This window comes from Papaver somniferum, chromosome 8, assembly GCF_003573695.1.
Source record: "Papaver somniferum cultivar HN1 chromosome 8, ASM357369v1, whole genome shotgun sequence".
NCBI classification, from domain to species: Eukaryota; Viridiplantae; Streptophyta; class Magnoliopsida; order Ranunculales; family Papaveraceae; genus Papaver; species Papaver somniferum.
The window spans coordinates 56,841,745-56,859,187 of record NC_039365.1 but is presented as its reverse complement, the minus strand read 5'-3'; the positions used below and the strand labels follow the sequence as shown (position 1 = coordinate 56,859,187).

The following is a 17,443-nucleotide window of genomic DNA, read 5'->3' as shown; positions in this document are numbered from 1 at the left end:
GTATCAGAAATTGAAAAACCCATCATTTGTAGCCAATAGGGTAGATAATGCCTCTTTCTGGAAGTCTTTTTGGAAGCTCAATATTTCTCAAAGAATCAAAATTTTCTTGTGGAAATGTATTCATAATGCTCTTCCTGTTAGGAAAAAGTTAGGACAATTTATGAAGGATATAAATATGAAATGCATTTTCTGTGAACATGATTGCTAAATCTGTATGGATGTTAGTATGTTACCACCCTTGGTAGGATCGAACCTTAGTAATGATGCAGATTTTTCCTTTGCCCAGATGTATTCAAATTGGATTGCAGGGGTCTGCAGAAGTAGAGATACAAAAATTATGGCAACGAAATGTTGGTTAATTTGGAAGGAGCGATGTCTTAGGATTTTTGAGTCAACATCAACTACTAGCGTGCAATTGTCCTTAGAAGTCCAAAGACATTTAAATTTTTGGTCCCCGTTATAGGAAAATATAGTTGCACATCATCATAGTGGAACTATCTCTATCTCTGAACTAGATAGGACCAACAACAATAATGAACAAGGATCGACTACTCCTTCTCTTAATACATCTAAAGTGAATTTTGGTGTTTCATGGGTAAATTCTTCTTCTCCTGCTGGTTACGGCATAATATTTCGTTTTGACACAGGGATAGCTATCCAAACTTCAGCTGGGACTTTCAATGCTTCCACTACAGAAAAAGCAGAGGTTTTGAGTTTGCTAGAAGTGGCCAAATGGGTAAAGAATATGGATCTCCAAAATTTATGTGTTGAAGGTGACTGCCAGAGACTCATTCTTAATGCCCAAAACAAGCCAAGCAACATTTCTTGGAGAAATCAAGCCATCGTATCAGAAGCAATGAAGATCTTAATGTCATGTAATAGTTTTTTGGGTATCTCTTTTAAGAATAGGAAATGCAACAAAGTGGCGGACATTCTAACAAAAGAAGCACGAAAAAAGAACATCCACAAATAGATTTGGTTTCATATGCCTGAATGCATTTCAGATGCTTTACAGTCAGATTTTCTCTTTTCGATTTTTTTTGGGTATCTCTTTTAAGAATACGAAGTGCAACAAAGTGGCTGACATTCTAGCAAAAGAAGCACGAAAAAAGAACATCCACAAACAGATTTGGTTTCATATGCATGAATGCATTTCAGATGCTTTGCAGTGATTTTCTCTTTTCAATTTCAAATGTATTTTCTTTTCCTGCTATAGGAGTTAACAATATGTTGGTAGGGGACAATATCTCAAACTACTGTCATGAAACAAGGGCAACCAACACTTTGAGTAACTCTTTGTAACCTGCTTTTGTTTCTTTAATCAACTTAACTTCCAAAAAAAAAAAAACAAAAAAAAAAAAACTGCAATTTTAACCATTCTATGGGATGTGGAATACTTCGTTGTACAAATATATTCCACTTTAGTCCCCAATACATAAACACCTTCATATTTATTTGTTCGACTGGTGTGATGTTGAGAGAGACTTCTGGAACCAGAGAGAGCTAAATGGAGCCATGAGAGGGGAAAAACCACCTCCAGTTTAGGGGGAAAAAGAGCTCTGGTTCCCTCCAGTGCATACACGAATATTCTGAATATCATCTGTACTATGTAGCAGGTTACACTTAGGGACTTGATAGGAAAAGAAAAAAAAGACTACCAAACAGAGAGATCAATTTCAGACAACGCTTAGTTCAACAAACAACAAATGGAAAAATATACCATTATATACAACAGCCTCGCCACCACTACATATGAAAAAAGAAAACACAATCCGTAGGGCAAGGGAGGGAATTAATGAATCCTCATTCTGTTAAAAAAAATCCTAACCAGCTCTGCATCCACTATCAGAGAAGATTAACTTGCAAGTAAGTCAAGGCGCTTCCCTCGACCTACCACAAAGAACCTTCTTTCCCCTTAAAAGCAGCTTCCACCATCACCGGCCCCTCGTGAAGTAGCGGAACACCAAGCGGTAATAATTTTCGACGTGGCAAACCAAGAAACAAACTAGTAGATGACATTCTCGAAGATTAATCACTCACCCAAAGACTAGTTCAGTTAGCTGTCATCATCAGTTGCCCCTATGTATGTGAGTTCTGTTCTTCTAACTCTAACTGCTCCTCTTAGCAAGCTACACGCCTTGAGATTGTTTAGAGATGATGATGGTGGTTGCTCAGAGGTACCACTAGGTAAAAGACCAGCAGCAACTACCATGTTGCTGCTGCTGCTGTTGTAATTACTACTACTGCTACTATTGGACAAGGTGGGACCACTGAGCAAGGAACTCGTCCCATCTTCTAACAGTGTCCATGGGTCCACTTCCATCTCTTGTTGATTGAGCTGCTGCAACAGTGCCGATTGTGGCTGCTTTCCCTTCCCTGTCGTATTGTTAATAATGGACCTAGCCACCAAACCAACAGCAGGATTCCTCTGGCATGATATATTTAGATTTCCTTGGTTTAGTACACCAGCACAAGGAGATGATGAGATACTCGTAGACTGAAGCGCAGTAACAGCTGTAAATGAGACCGCTGGTTGCTGGCAAGAAAAGAAGTGCGGCATGTAAGGAGGGAGAACTGGCATTGCAGACTGAAGACGCCACCGAATTGTCTCTGGTAACTGCATGCGGTCCAAGTCATTCTGTATTCCACATTATAGAACATATCACAAGACAGGTTTTGTAATCCCAATTCATTCATCAATTTGGTGGAAGAAAATAAAGTAAAAAAAAGAAAGAAATGAGAAACACGGATCTCACCTGTAAACTCTCCACTGCCTCACGATCGAACACAGAGTCTCTAGCAGATTTTATAGTTGACTTGGAGGATGGTTCAGACTTCAGCCAACATGGCTTGCAGTTGCCCAGTAACCCATGAAAGACGGACAAAAACCACTCAAAAAGACTTTCACCAGCGAGATCTGGGGTTGCTGCAGCCGAAGCTTCTATCATTGGTGAATCTGCCATCTCCCACTTGGCTTGTGCGTGAGAACTTTCTGTGGTAGGTGGATAGAAGGAAATGATTGCATCTGCATGCACCACCCTACTTCCAAGGAAACGAAGGATGACTGAGGCAAGCATATGCCTCATATTTCGACTAGATGGTTCCCTGGAAAATGAAATTAAGACAAGGAAAAAAAAAGCCACCCAAATTAAATAATCAGTAAAAAGACAGCCTAATTCATTCTTACACAGTGGATCTGAAATTATCTTATGATGTGTCACTCATAATTCTCTTTATTTCTTTGGAATTTTGTATTTTCATAAGCAGACAACGTGGAAAATTTCAAGGAACAGGGTCCTAATTGGTAAGCAGTGTCTGGGTGAACACTTCTAATAACAGTGATACTTCTAATAACAGCTTCGCAGGTATGTCTAAATGAACTTGTAGCTAATCCTAAGTAATACTTGCAACCATTCTCATTATTCAATAAAAACAGCAGAGACTAATTTAGAAATAAATAAGGAACTTTTGAGACATTCTAGAGAGGAAAATGTTTACTAACCCAAAACAGAAAGCATTTGAGGAAACGAAAAAGTGAAACACAAGTACAATATGAGCTCGAAGTAAAAAATTCGAAGGTGTGATTTTATACCTATCAGCATAAATTATAGGAAGAAGTCTCAAGAGGAACTGCAACCGCAACCATATAGACGCCCGCAGTGCTGCAGGAGAGGGTGGTGCAGAATCAGCTACTGCTGCGGCTGCCGCTCCTGCTAGTCGCCTTCCTAGTCCAGGGCTTCCTCCTCTGATACTTTTGCGACTATTACTCTTGTTTGCAGAGCCTTCAACTCCGGAAGGCGCAGAGCCAGTGTGCTTACTCACAGCACGAGTAAGTGCATTTACGTGTTGCTCAATATTATTCATCTGCTTGATCAATTCGCTTGCAAATGTATTATGTGAATCACTGGAGCTCCGGTCTATGCATGGGAGAACCAATTCTACAAGAGCTTTCTCAGTAACATACTGTTGGCTAGAATTGAAGCCTTCAGTATCGGAAATTTGAGAACTTGTTTTTCCTGATAACCTCTCAACACCATCTTGAATAACTTCCCCTTCTTCAAGCGAGGTGGCCACAGACTTCCTCTTATTTATTCTACCAGGCAAATGCTCTGTACCGTAACTAGCCCATCCCCATGGTTTCCAAAATTGAACTTTGGTTGATAGACCTCTAAGCTGAGCAATGTTGACGAGGCGTTGCCTGATAGACTTTCGTCCATAGAGCACATCATGACCAGCTAAGAACCATTTTGCGTGCAACAACAGAGACTCCTCTAATGACCTCCCAAGAAGATGAACAACTTCTGAGTAAAGTGAAGCAGCATCGGGTCTGACCAGTAATCTCGTCAGGACGATCTCAGTAAAATTGTTTTCACTTTCCGACAGAGCAAAGTTGTCAGAACTCGGGGAAAGAGCTCGGATGGCCTCCACTACAGAAGTACTACTGGAGGCTTCAATTTTCTCAATGAGAACTTGTTCATTTAAGAGAAGCCTCAGCTCAACCCACTGCCAATGAAACTTTGCCGGTTGCAAAGTGTCCAGAACATGTACAAGCTGGTCAAGAAGCCTCTTTCCATTTTCATTGCGCTGTGTGTTTGGTTCGCCTTGCAAGCTAGTTGCACGAGTTCCATCATCTTGCAGCATTTTACAATCAAGCACTGCATTCAAGAAAAGCCTCCCACGGAGAGGAATAACGGCCAGGGTTTTCAAATGTTTGTCTGGAATCTGCAATTCAAGAACCGCTGCAAATTCTGAGTCACCTACATCAGAAGCCAGAAGCTCATAGAATGCATGCGTGTCTCGAAGACACACGTCTCTGAATGGTTGGTGTTTGATAGCATCACCTATGGCTACTGCTAGAGATATGTGTACATCTTCACGGGTAGCAATGTTGTTGACAGGGATGTAAGGTTTCCACACCACAAGTGCAAATATAGAATAAGCAGGTGGGAACGCCAAGCTAAGAGGAAGCATTCTCTGCATCCTTGAAAGAGCTCGTATATATGGCTCGCCAAGGAGCTCCGCAACCAATCCATCAGATATTGTCCTGCAATTCCCAAGAAGAACCCTAAACCAATGTACATATACTTCTACAGAGTTGTCAACCTTTGAAGCACCGATAGTACGAGAAATTCCATTTGAGCTGGATTTCCCACTCTTAATCAGATGAAGGACATCCAAGCCTTCCCTTAACCTAAATAGAGCTATCATTCTCTCTAAGCTTACAGCTCCATGAACAATTGACCCAATGACAAGGGAAGAAACAGCCGCAGCAGCCTTTACTGCCCTACTAACCACTACCTTCACAGGGTTGTTCAGAGAATCATTTGACGGGCTGGTATTGGAATCATGAACATCAGGGGAAAGTTGAAATTGATTCCGAGGAGCCTTCATGGGAGCAAAGGCAGCAGTAACAACAGAAAAAGCTTCTACTGCAAGAGCTATCTCAAAAGCACGGGTTTGACGCTCTCCAAGGGATTCCTTAAGTATGCAAAGGCAGGTTATGTGAAGGTGTACAATGCATCGAGCACAATTTAATGAACTTATGGCTGATTGAAACTTTGGGTAATTTGTGGTAGATGTGAAGTCCGGCATTTTAGCAACAGCGGGACCTACATTTCCAACAATTGCAGAAACAGCAGAAGCAACCAGAGTTGGATCCCCTTCCTGAGCTGGGCCACTATTCTGCCTAATACACTCCATGAGACCCATGACTATCTTCTGAGCTCTTTGGTGCACGTCATCCAGTTTATCTACACCAGAACCTTTTGGAGTAGCAGCACTGATAAGCTTCCTTTCTTTACCATTAAAATACTGCACAGCTTCGTCAACTTGTCTTTGCACTATCTCTTTCATATTTGGACCTGCTCGTGATAACCTGCCGCTCAATTTTTGACGTAAGTAATCGTCAGGATCTTGAACTCCAGTGGGAGTCGCAGGTAAATATCCAAAGTCACCATCAAGTGTTCTTCCAGATTCAAGTTCAGAAAGAAGTTTATGATCGCATGTTGCCTTGAAATGCTTCTCCCATCTTGCCACACTATCCACGTTTCTGTATTTTGTTAACAAGTTTCTAGCATAATGAATGAATGCTGAACCACCAGCTTCTCTGCTATTAGAAGCAGTACCGGTCGCAAACCGAAGCATTGTAGCAGATAAAACGTCAGGAACAAGATCCGATGCCACAAGTACATTCTCATACCTGCATCAAACCCATTTGTCAGGCATTCAGATAAATAGCTTTATTGACAGACTGATATTTGTATGTGTGTATATATATACATGTAGGTAGGAAGACAGACAGAAGCAAAATGGTACCAATCAAGATAACCCTTTAAGCAGTAAATCAGATAATCATATTTTTTATCGTCTAACGAAGTTCAACACCGCATGTGTACCACTACTAAGGATGGGATCTCTAGAACTGCTAACTAGAGATATGCAGTATTAGGTACATTAGAGATATCTGGCTAATAAAGCAAAACAACGGAAGAGCCTAACAAAAGATAAGAAGGATCACTGCTCAAGTTTCAGAGGTACGCTTTAGAGGATGTCTGCGCCAGAACAAAGCCAAGTGTATATTCTAATTACATGAGGTCAGTTCAAAGTGACATACATATTAATTCAGTACATATATGTTGGGCTTGTTGTTTCAAATTTTACATGCTTTCTAAAGAAGACGATGAAAAGTTACCGGGGAAGATTAGAAGTCAAAATACTTTACAAAATCAAGGAGGAACCTAAATGGGAATATTCACCCCCCATGCAAATATCAGATGCACGGCAATAACCATCCCTAGTTCCATATCTCCTAATAAATTTGACAATAATCACAAGACACGGCACATGCAAAAGCTCATCTTGTACAACATTTTGAAGAGAAAAAAAAATTAAACGAAGAAAATGCAGACAAACAAGACAATAGCTTTTTGTTACGCTTTACAGAGCTTTGTTGATGCATGAACAAAATTAAGGAACTCATAAACTAGGCCTTCCTCATTTTATAGTGTTGGTGAAACCCCTTCCTCAAAAACTAGGCCTTCCTCATTTTCTAGGAAGGAAGTGTTGGGTACTGATTTCAATAAAATTACCGTAAGACTAAATAGCTAGAATATGAAATACTACCATAAGATTAACTAGCTAGATATTGTTATGTCAATCTTACAGAATATGAAAAATGAGTGCTTCTTTGGAACATAATTCCTAACTACAATTCTATAAGTAGAGTCGGTGAACTAAAACTATTCACTACATGATCAAAGGCCTTCCCCAATATACTATAGGAATGGAACAGGTTAAAGAAAGAAAAGTGTAGGCATACCTCCGGATAGAAGATACGAAAAATGTCTCTCCTACTTCACAAGCCTGGTTTTCAATATTCTTTGACATTAGTGTAGAGTTCCTCCCCCCATGGACAATGGAATTTGCACCAGTGAGAACCTTTGGTAAAAGCCATAGCAGAAACTTCACCCCAGATATCAAATCACACGAAATATCCAGCAAATATAGCATAGACGATAACTCATCCTCACCAAGCTTCCACGGCATAGAAATTCTGTCCTCAACTGGAGATAACAGAGTGCTTTGGCCAGTTCTATGACCAGCAGTTTCTGTCCCTTCGAAAAGCTGCTTGACATAGTTTATTAGCCAAAGAGTAATGGTCCTCTTCTCAAGCAACCGCAGATGTTTTATAGCTTTTCCAATATTAACAAGGTCAGTCAGGCAGCCATCTGTAGAGATCACAACAGTTTGTTTAGATATTTCGCCTTCTATACCTGTTCTGTGACGAGGACATGTAACTTTGGTACCACACATGTGGCTCGTTGATGCTCCCTGGCTACCCTCAATCCTAGCAGCTGCTAACTGCGCTAAGCTTTGAGTTTTACGAACAATTTTCTGCCTACCTCTAGAAGGATGTTTGGCCATTTTAGTCGGCGGGTCCACCTTCAATGGCTCTAACACTGGAGATTTAAGTCCTTTCCTTACCCACCAACTGTCTAGATCATCTAAAGCAGTATTCATAGACGCAGATGCCTGAGGGAATGAATTCCTTTCAGCGCTCATCTTTTGCCTCTTTGCCCTCCTACAGTCCTCGCAACCAGGTGTTCCTTCCGCTATATCAACCTTGTCACCAATTGACTTGAAAGGCCTCTTAAGGTACCCTTGAGATTCATCTGCTTTAATTTCACTGAATGTGGAATGGGGATTTGGAAAATGGATGAAATTTATAATAGCAGTCTTCAGTTCTGTAATGTTACCCTTTGTTTTCACATTCCTGGACGACGAATCACCGCTCTTCCCGGAATCAAGAGAAGTACGATTATCTTTCTCAGTCGAGGAAACACAGTCTGTACTCGTTCTGTTTTTAGACTGACCACCAAGAAATCCATGAAGTATGAGATGACGCTCACTCGAGTAAACTGACATCGTCTCCATGGACATTGGAATAAAAGCACCTTGTGCCTCCTCAGAAGCTTCGCGTAAACACTCCCCCGGAAGCTGCTTTAACACTTGGTAGTGACGTTTCTGCTTGTCTGAATCCAACGGTGTTTCACCCTTGTTCATAATTCCGCTAACTAACAGCTGCCTTACGTAGGCCTGCGGACGAAAGATGCCTGAAAGAATGAGTTCCACAATGAGCAGTTGAAGGCGCTTGCAACCTTCGCTTTTTTCCACTGAGTGTTGATCTATCCAGCAAACAAGAATATCATGTACAGGGCCAGGACTTTGGAAACAATCTGACGAGCCAGTAGAACTGCCTTCATAAAAATTCTTGGGCTTTTTCTCAGAGGAAAACGTATCTTCTACAACAACAGTGCCATCAGAAACCTTACCAAGATGTCTGGAACCCTCAGCAAGGCTGTTACTATAATTATTACTATTGTTATTGGTGTTAACTTTACTATTACTATAATTATTAATATTATTGTTCCGAGTTTCAAAAGAACTACTGGTTGTTTTGCAACGAAATAAGCTGCTTGTGCTACATATATAGTCATTTTTCATCTTCAACAGTAGGGCTGCCAAGTAAACTTGGGAGAAATCATGTGTGCCTGATAATTTCGTGTCACGAGAAACACTACTTGTCCTACAATCCCTAAAATCACAAGTAGCCCACTCGCAAAGGAAAAATATAGAGCAAATCAATGACGCGCTGACTGAACTAAACCACGTCAAGGATGACCGTAATGATGGACTCACCGCTGCAATCCAGCCACATCCTTCACCAACTCCTTCACTCCCATCAAATAAATCCTCAACAAAGAGAACATTATAAGCTCCTCTCACATCTCCTAGTATTAAAGCTTTATCCAAAGCTTGCAGAGCTTTAGCCACACCATGACCTTGGACCCCAGGGCTTACAGCCTTCGCAAGATTGTCGGCGCGTTTTTTTATGGAAGAAAGAATGTTGTCTACTGACGAGAACCGAGAATGGGCATCTCTTTCTTTGCCACCACATAAGGACTTTCTAGAAGCGGGGACCTTACTAGGAAAGAAGCGTCTACTACAATTCACTGAATCTGATAAATATACACAAGGTGGAATTGGAACGCAATCCAAGGAAACTATTGTATCAGGCACAGCGACAATCAGATAACGGAGCATTTCAACTAGAGCACAAGAAATGTAAGCCTTCCGAGAACCATCAACCAAGTTAGACTCCCCCGGTAAAGATTCCCCCGGTATGTAACGAACGGCTAACTCCACGAGACTGCGTGCATATGTTTGAGATAGAGCAATGCTCTCTATTATGCTAAAAACAATAGGCAACAGTAACTGGAACGTGTCAAGCGACACTTTTTCCTGGAAAACAGTAACAGAAATGACATTGTTACATAGAAGCACTCTGTAAATTTAGAAGGACCATGCAAAGAAAGTAAGAGAATTTTTGTTAATTAATCTAAGAAATAAATAAAGTTCCCACAGCAGCGTAAGAAAAAATGAATGATCAATGACCTGTAGCTGCAGGAGAACCCAGTCAATGATGTGAGAAGGAATCAGCAAACGCTCTGCATTATGAGATTGTAAGATGCGAACCATGTACCACCATTTGAAATGAATGGGGGGGGCCTCCCCATCAGGAAGAGCCGTTGATGCTGAATCACCACCTTTGTTTTGTACAGAACCAGAGAAAAGTGTGTTGGGGGAGGACTGGTCCCTGCGTTGTGCAGAAGAAAATGAAATATTTTTGGTACCAATTTCATCGAGAAGGTGCTGCAAGTACTCAATAACATCCTTCGTCCAGAGCTCTGAGCGAGCTAACTGTGTCTTATCAGGTGCACCAGGTGAAACACTAGTTGAGCCTGGACGAACCTGCATATTTTCAACTTAGTTAGACATGCTTTAATACAGAAAAGATTCGGAAACTTGAACCACAGCTGAACAACTAAACTATGATTCTGGCTAATAAAATCAAACCTGGTTAAGATAAGTTATTTTAATAAACCAAGTAGCTTTCAGCAATGGTACATTCTGACTAATAAGAACTTCGAAGAGAGATCTTCTCCGGTAACCATGAGGCACATGATCGGCCAAAGAACGCAGCCGTTTATGCTGCTGTGACAACCCCTGCATAGGAATAGAAAGAAAGAAAAACGAAAATATGTATCAGCTTGCCAGTTGTATCTGACCCACAGAAATCGATACCACATAAACATGTGTGAAGGCTATTGTAAGCACCTTAAGTAAGCCCTCTAGTGAAGCTAGTCAAAACATAACAAAAAAACAACTAAATACTACTCCAGATAAGAAACTGAGCTACTGGTAAGATACTATTCCCCTCCAACCAACCAGTACAATGCCCTTAACAATTGTCTGAAGATTCCGCTCTTGAACAGACTGACTACATTGTGCAGTAAGGCTCGGACACTCAGCCTTGATGCATTCTCATTTGGTTTCACGTTAAGGATAACAGGTAATTATGTTCCATGTAACACATTTTTGCAATGGACGGACACCCTATTAACATGCTGAGCTACATCCTCAGTTAAGCTCAGCCTCTCAGCCTTGAAGCATCTCTTTGATTTCAACCTAAAGGTAACGGGTAATTATGTTACATCTAATACGTTTTTCCGCAATGGAAGAGCAACCTTAGTTTTGTACTAGTTTGAATAGTTAGGACAAGTTGTTCAGCCGATAAGAAAGCAAATTTATAGTTTACCATCTATAGGATCTTGCAGCAAGAATCAAGTAACAAATCAAGATTCAAGCAGAATACAGAAGCTACTGAGGATACACAGAACATACTCACCATGCATGCTATTTCTAATTGTAACAAGACATAATGCTTCAGCAAACATACCTCTATCCATTTTTTTCGGAAATCTTCACTGGAAGGCCTTTGCTCAGGAAAAACACAAGGTTTAGTTAGAAGTGCACCAGAAAGAGGCACTCCATAGACCTGACCTGCCTGTTGCACACCAGAAGGAACAGACATCAAGTTCAGAAGCTTATGAACCCAGTGATGAAACAAGATATTTTCTAAAAATGTATGACACGTGTAAACTCTTGCATGCATACAAATAAAAAGCAGTATCTATCAGTCTTGTTGTTAAGAGAATGGGATGATATAATCATTTTCTGCTTCGCAAGGGGACATGGCTAACGTACACCAAATAAGAGTCATCTTGTATCTGCATTAGAATAATACAGCAAAACCCAAATGGAGAAGATCGAAAGGTTTTTTAAGAGTACGTTACTTGAATGCTTACAAGGATCTGCCTATTCTTGGACACATCAAACGTAAACCAGTCATCCATAACTGTAAACTGATGATAATTGATTTTTGTACTAATAATCATTAATGCAAGCAATTGATGATATGGCTGTAAGCTTAAGAATAGCATGATTTTCAGGATGAGAAGATCCTCAGCAAAAACCAACCCTCTGGTCACCCCCTCATGCAGGAGCTACAATGCATTCAAACTGCATTCTAGAATCTCACAAAAACCCTGACAATGTATGGTACCACACTGATGATTTTTATTTCCAACGAGAATGTTCCTTAGCATAATGTTGTCGCAAAAAACTTGACCATTCTGAAAATTTAAACGAAATCAATAATATTTTTTAAGAACAACAAAATATAGAGGAGGGAAGCAGTTTACATCCTTAACTGGCTATCAAATTTCTGAGGGTTACAAATTTTTAAGTCTTTAAATCGAGTATATGGAAAGCAGATCATCCGTGCCAAGAATCAGCTGTTGGGTTATCTTAATCTAAGTCTCAAGGGCACTCCACACAAATAGCATACAGTGTCGAGTTCATTATGGTTGCAGAGGGAGCAAATGACAATTTCATAAGCGGACAAATAAGGAGCATCTTCAGCTGAGCTGAATTAGTAAGGACAAAAATATTCTCAGCACATGTATCGCCCTATCAAGGGAATACACGCATCATGGAGATCATATCACTTGTTAACCCATTCTAATGAGTCCAAACTTTGTAATGCCACCGTAATTATGGAACTACTAAACCAAGGAACCGCTATTCAAGATCGAGGATATCCTCACAGCTGATTTCAAATCACAAAATGATGAGGTTATATACTTTGCATCGAGCAGATTTCTTTTACAGCCACGACTAAATGGTTATGAGAACCTTGAAGTTTCCATCCAACAATCTTGAAAAAAAATTGACCTGAGCAGCTGAACTCTTTTGCGTACCCTAGAATGAGGATGACCAACACAGGAGGACTGGAAAATTAATTTGAGAGGACATATGTGTACATAATTTACATGATTCAAAATTTTAGATGTTTGGTCAGCTTGACAGTGGTCCCACTACACTTTTGCTGGTACACATGAAACTTACTTAACAATATGTTCTTAATGTAATATTTTGGCTTTCGTTACGAAATGCTTTCATAAGCTTTTCCTGTCTACAATTTGAAATTAGACGTTACCTTGCGCTTTTGAGCACGAGATTCGTTGATAGCCCTATAGCGTTTACGAATAGCCTAAAAAGTAAGAGAGAATTTATTAAGCAATAATTAGCAAAATAATAAGAAAGCAACTAACAAACCACAAAAGCAAACAAAACAAAGGGAAAGAAGAAATCAGCAAATTAATTTTGATCCATATATAGGAATAAAATTGCAAAGCGACACCAGATACTTCCCTATGCACTCGAATTATGTCAATGGAAAGCATGAAACTGACAAAGAAAAATCCAATGGGATGGTATTGCTTAATAAAAAGAATTACCTCTTTGCATTTCAGCACAACAGGTTTTGTGAAAGTTCCAAGCTGGGTAAGTGAAATTTCTCTAGATTCCTGGCTCATTCAGCATGTAAAGTTTTAGTAAGAATTTGAATAAAATAGACTGTTGAAGCAGCAAGAATAAAAAGCATGTCAAACCATTAACGTCACAGGAAAGCACAACATAATATGTCAGATTTGACTGTATCTCTATCACAAGAACATCACAAAACCTACAACAGTAAAATAAGACAAATAGTGGTAAAACCAAATCCATTTTTTCCAATATTCCGATGTAAAAACCATATGAACTGGAAATAGAGGGCCAGCAACTCTCGCTTAAGAAAGACAACACTCCTAAGACCAAACTACTAGCCAATTTGGTCCATCAAATTAAAGTTAGGTTTCTTAAACCAGCAAACTAAAAAGGTGTTTATTCCAATTGCTTGCCATAACAGACCACAAAAAGGAGCTAAGATGATGACAGGTGGGAAGTCTGAAAAAAAAAACTAACTAAATTCGAGCAGTTGAACAACTGTGCAGATAATATTTCACTGGAACAATGAATGGAATTAAAATATATCTGCAAAAGCCCCTCCACAACCTTGCGCACCCACAGCGTTCATAGAGCAGACCTAATCAACTTTGCTGCTGAGATATAAAACCATTCGGAGCAATACCAGCTCCATTTCCAGAATCATAGTTAGAAGGAAGCAAAAGAGGTCAGAGCACGACAAACTCACTTACAACAGAACTCATTAAAAAAAAAGATACTTAATTGCACTTTCAGGATACGTAAAGTTACCTCAAGTCCATCAACAGTTTCCTTGTATCCATGTTGCAAAGATTCCCTGGTCAATGTCTCCTCGGGGCAGTTTGGAGATTGTGGGTAAAAGTCGGGAGGTCCAAGCCTAAGTAGAGAAGCGTGAGGTAAATTAAGATAACCCTTCAATGAAAATAAACTAGCAACGGCAAACAGCTCAGTCACTTTTTAGAATTTCTACTACGAACTAGGTGCTGATGAACTGGAAAGAGTTAAAAAGGAAATATAAAGAAAAAATTGGCAAAAACAAATAACAAAGGGAAAGGAAGGGGGAGACAAAAAATCAGAATTCCCTTCCCAGTTCCTTCAATAAGAAACTTTTTCAATGTTTCAGACATAATCAAATAACAAGACAAATGAACCCACAGAATCAACAAAAAAAAAGGTTTTGAGAACAGATCTACCTGTGATTTAGTGGTTCACTGTCGCACTTCAACTTGTACGGTGTTAGTTGCAATTGCTTCCTGCAGCAGCAGACCACACTAAAGACTTAACACAGGATGCATTGGTCCATAAATTATTAAGAACTTACATCATTCTCTGACCAGAATTTGGCAACCAGATATGAGCTTATCAGATAAAAAAAAGTTAAAATGATGCAATCAACTATGGTGCTCACACATTATCCATGAATCATCACGAGGCCACCCAGGGAACAAAGAAAAACACTGCCCACTACCAAAAGTATAACAGGAGGTTTACAAAAATCTTACATCTCAGGCATATATGTCTGTGCGTGTGTTGCTCTACTGCTACCCCATTGCAACACACTTTTATGCAATGCCAAATGGAGATGATCAAAGGGACAGGTTTTTTATTCTTTTTGATGGCATAAAACGGTGATCCCTGGGCTACTTTCTAAATCCTTCATTTAGGAATCCTTAGGCATCTTTAGGCACAATTACAGGGTTCGAACCGCAACCTCCCCTAGGGGAGGGAGCATGAGAACCATCAGACCACTTGATGGTTCTCCAAAGGGCCAGGTTTTTCTTATTCTCACTGTCGCATATATTATTGTTCAAAATTCAGCTTATATTAAGCCATTAAGAAGATTTTTTGTTTTAAGATGTAACGGTCTACAAGACCAAAAAATGAGCTTATTCACCACTAAGTGGAACCTGCACTGAAGGATACAGTAGATTATGTGGCAATATTCATACTTTATAGTCTATGTGTATGCACATTTATATGTACCTAAAAAGATGAGTAACAAATTTCATGCAAGGACAAACACCCCTCATCACAGTGGAACTCCAACCGCAGACTTATTAGCAACACATAAGCAAATGGTATGATTTAATTGTACATATCATGCAATTAGATGGGGAAATCATAAGGATGGGATCTGAGAAAAAGGATCAAAAGAACTGCGCCTTCGGAAAAATAGATGATCCTTCAAACAAGAGTAGGACATGATTAAGAGGGAAAGGGAGTGTAGGGGAGAAAAACACAAAAGCCAAAAAGGAATCCAAGATATCTTGAGAAATTCAAAAGCAGAAAATATTTCTGGTTCAGTAACTAGAGTTCTTGAATATCAGCAGAAAATATTTCTTCAAGTATCATACCTAATTTGTACATTTAGAAACCAAAATGAAATGTAATGCTGCTCTGCAAGATAACATATATTTGTGAAGCATGATCCTTATTTAAAAGCAAGAAGAAAGAAAGAAAAATTAATGGTGAAGAACTATTGAACATCATTCCTAACCAAGCCAAACAAACAACATCAGTTTTCTGCAAGTTCAACCCTAAAGTGTTTATATGACCAAATTCACCAAGCAGTGACGCTCAAAGAGGATTATCATTACCTTTGATTCAGGGAGAAGCTTGACAAAGCAAATGAATCAGCTCTTGTGGTATCTCTAGAAGATGGTCCACCACCAACACTGTTAGAAACTCCACCGCTGCAGCTGACAGCAGAATACCTTTGCATTTCTCCCAACAATCACCGGCATACTGCCTCCAGCATCAATATCACTATAAAAGGAGACAAGTAGAGATCCCAGCTCGTCAACTGTGAGTACTGGCAATGAGTATCTGAATTCTGAACAAAAACACCCAGCTTTCCGGTAGAGATTTATGTGCAAGTAACCAGGACAGCAATAGCTAGTCTTGTGTGGTCAGCTCAGATCTACAAAAATAGTAGTTACTGAGTAGAGATAGTGTGTACAATGTTTAGCTTCGAGGCAAAAGAGTATAAAATATAATATAATGGTTTGAAGAATGCACTATTCAGCAAACATACTGTTTTACAATGTCAGCTACAAACTCCTTAAAGTTGTCTTTTCTCTACCACCCAGAAACCAAACACTCCTAAAAATCACAAGTAAAAATTTCGGATATTTACTTGAAAAATAAGTGAATTTTAGTCTTACAACGAGAGAAGGAAAGGCAATACTGTATCTTGGGCAAAATTAAAGGAAGGGGCAGGAACTAACAAATAAAAGAAAAATTAATTTACACGAAAAATTCAAAAATAAAATAAAAATTACTAGAGAATCAAAGAAAAAGACTCGTACTAAAGATCAAACCCTTCTCTTACACTCGGACAACCAAATAGATGAGGAATTTCTTTAACCTAAAGCATCAACACACATCTATGTGAGTTTTCACTCCTAGGATTTGCATTCAGAATTTAGGGTTTTCAGAGAACAAGCTGATCAATTGGTAAAATATTAGAAAAAAAAATTCAAGGATGGAAGAAGAAGTAAAAGAAAAGCCCTTACCTTGGCCAGAAATTTAGAAGAGAGAGATATGTGAGAAGAAACCAAGTGGGAACGAAGGCAAAAGGGCCTGTTTGCTTTGACTTGCTTGTCGATGACGACGACACCTTTATGTTGCTTCCACCGAATAGCAACTGACCCGACCATATCTAATCCATCTACAACCGTTCCTTCTTTTTCTTCTTTTTTTCTTTAGGGCAACTCTTGGGGTGACACTCTACGCCAACGCTAGGACTGCACATGGGTCGGTTTTGGCCTCATCCACCACCCAATCCATTGATGACGGGTAACAGAAATTATCACCTGTAACTGACCCAACATCACAATGGGTCGATTTTCATCCGACCCACATTACGGCGGGTTGGGCCGGGAGGGTGGTGGATTACCCACCATAAAATCACAAAATCAATTAATCAAACATAAAACAAATAAACCCCAAATTGAAATAAAAAACAAAATCCTAAACAGATAAACTCCAAATTGAAAATCACAGAAAATCACATAATCAAATATATTATAATGGGTTTTAGTCTTACCTTTCGTTATTGGATTTTTGGTGCCTGATGTGGTGGTCTACACAGCGAATTTGAGTTAAGAGTTCACAGATCGAGCGAAGAATGAAAAAAATATGCAGTCTGTCTGAGAAGGAGAGAAGAAGAGGCCGATGTGAAAACAGAAGCAAATGAAAATTAGCAATGCTT

General features: G+C 39.6%; 1 protein-coding gene across 3 annotated transcripts; it reads right to left on the bottom strand.

Annotated features, from left to right (window-relative positions):
* Window positions 1-1,563: 1,563 nt before the first annotated feature.
* LOC113301229 (mediator of RNA polymerase II transcription subunit 12-like) lies at window positions 1,564-16,895 on the bottom strand. 3 transcript variants are annotated; one of them, XM_026549989.1, is made up of 14 exons: window positions 16,539-16,699; window positions 16,265-16,332; window positions 15,828-16,150; window positions 14,424-14,483; window positions 14,002-14,107; window positions 13,203-13,271; window positions 12,902-12,955; window positions 11,300-11,407; window positions 10,417-10,566; window positions 9,955-10,311; window positions 7,319-9,801; window positions 3,593-6,199; window positions 2,757-3,105; window positions 1,564-2,638 (listed from the first exon to the last, which is right to left on the bottom strand). In XM_026549989.1, exons 3-14 carry the CDS (start codon window positions 15,950-15,952, stop codon window positions 2,057-2,059), a joined length of 7,050 nt encoding a protein of 2,349 aa, XP_026405774.1. In that variant the 5' UTR covers window positions 15,953-16,150; window positions 16,265-16,332; window positions 16,539-16,699; the 3' UTR covers window positions 1,564-2,056. The 3 variants fall into 3 exon arrangements, with proteins under 3 accessions (XP_026405774.1, XP_026405773.1, XP_026405775.1); XM_026549988.1 differs by lacking the exons at window positions 16,265-16,332; window positions 16,539-16,699 and adding an exon at window positions 16,746-16,895; XM_026549990.1 differs by lacking the exons at window positions 16,265-16,332; window positions 16,539-16,699 and adding an exon at window positions 16,746-16,888 and having other exon boundaries at window positions 15,828-15,996.
* Window positions 16,896-17,443: the final 548 nt, after the last annotated feature.

What these genes read in the sequence shown, in the direction of transcription:
- LOC113301229 (XM_026549988.1), bottom strand. Translation starts at nt 15,952, where the DNA reads ATGCAAAGGTATTCTGCTGTCAGCTGCAGCGGTGGAGTTTCTAACAGT. An exon ending in AAACTGTTGATGGACTTGAG is followed by an intron (nt 13,272 to 14,001) that starts GTAACTTTACGT and finishes TGAATGAGCCAG; the next exon opens with GAATCTAGAGAAATTTCACT. An exon ending in GGGTTCTCCTGCAGCTACAG is followed by an intron (nt 9,802 to 9,954) that starts GTCATTGATCAT and finishes ACTGTTTTCCAG; the next exon opens with GAAAAAGTGTCGCTTGACAC.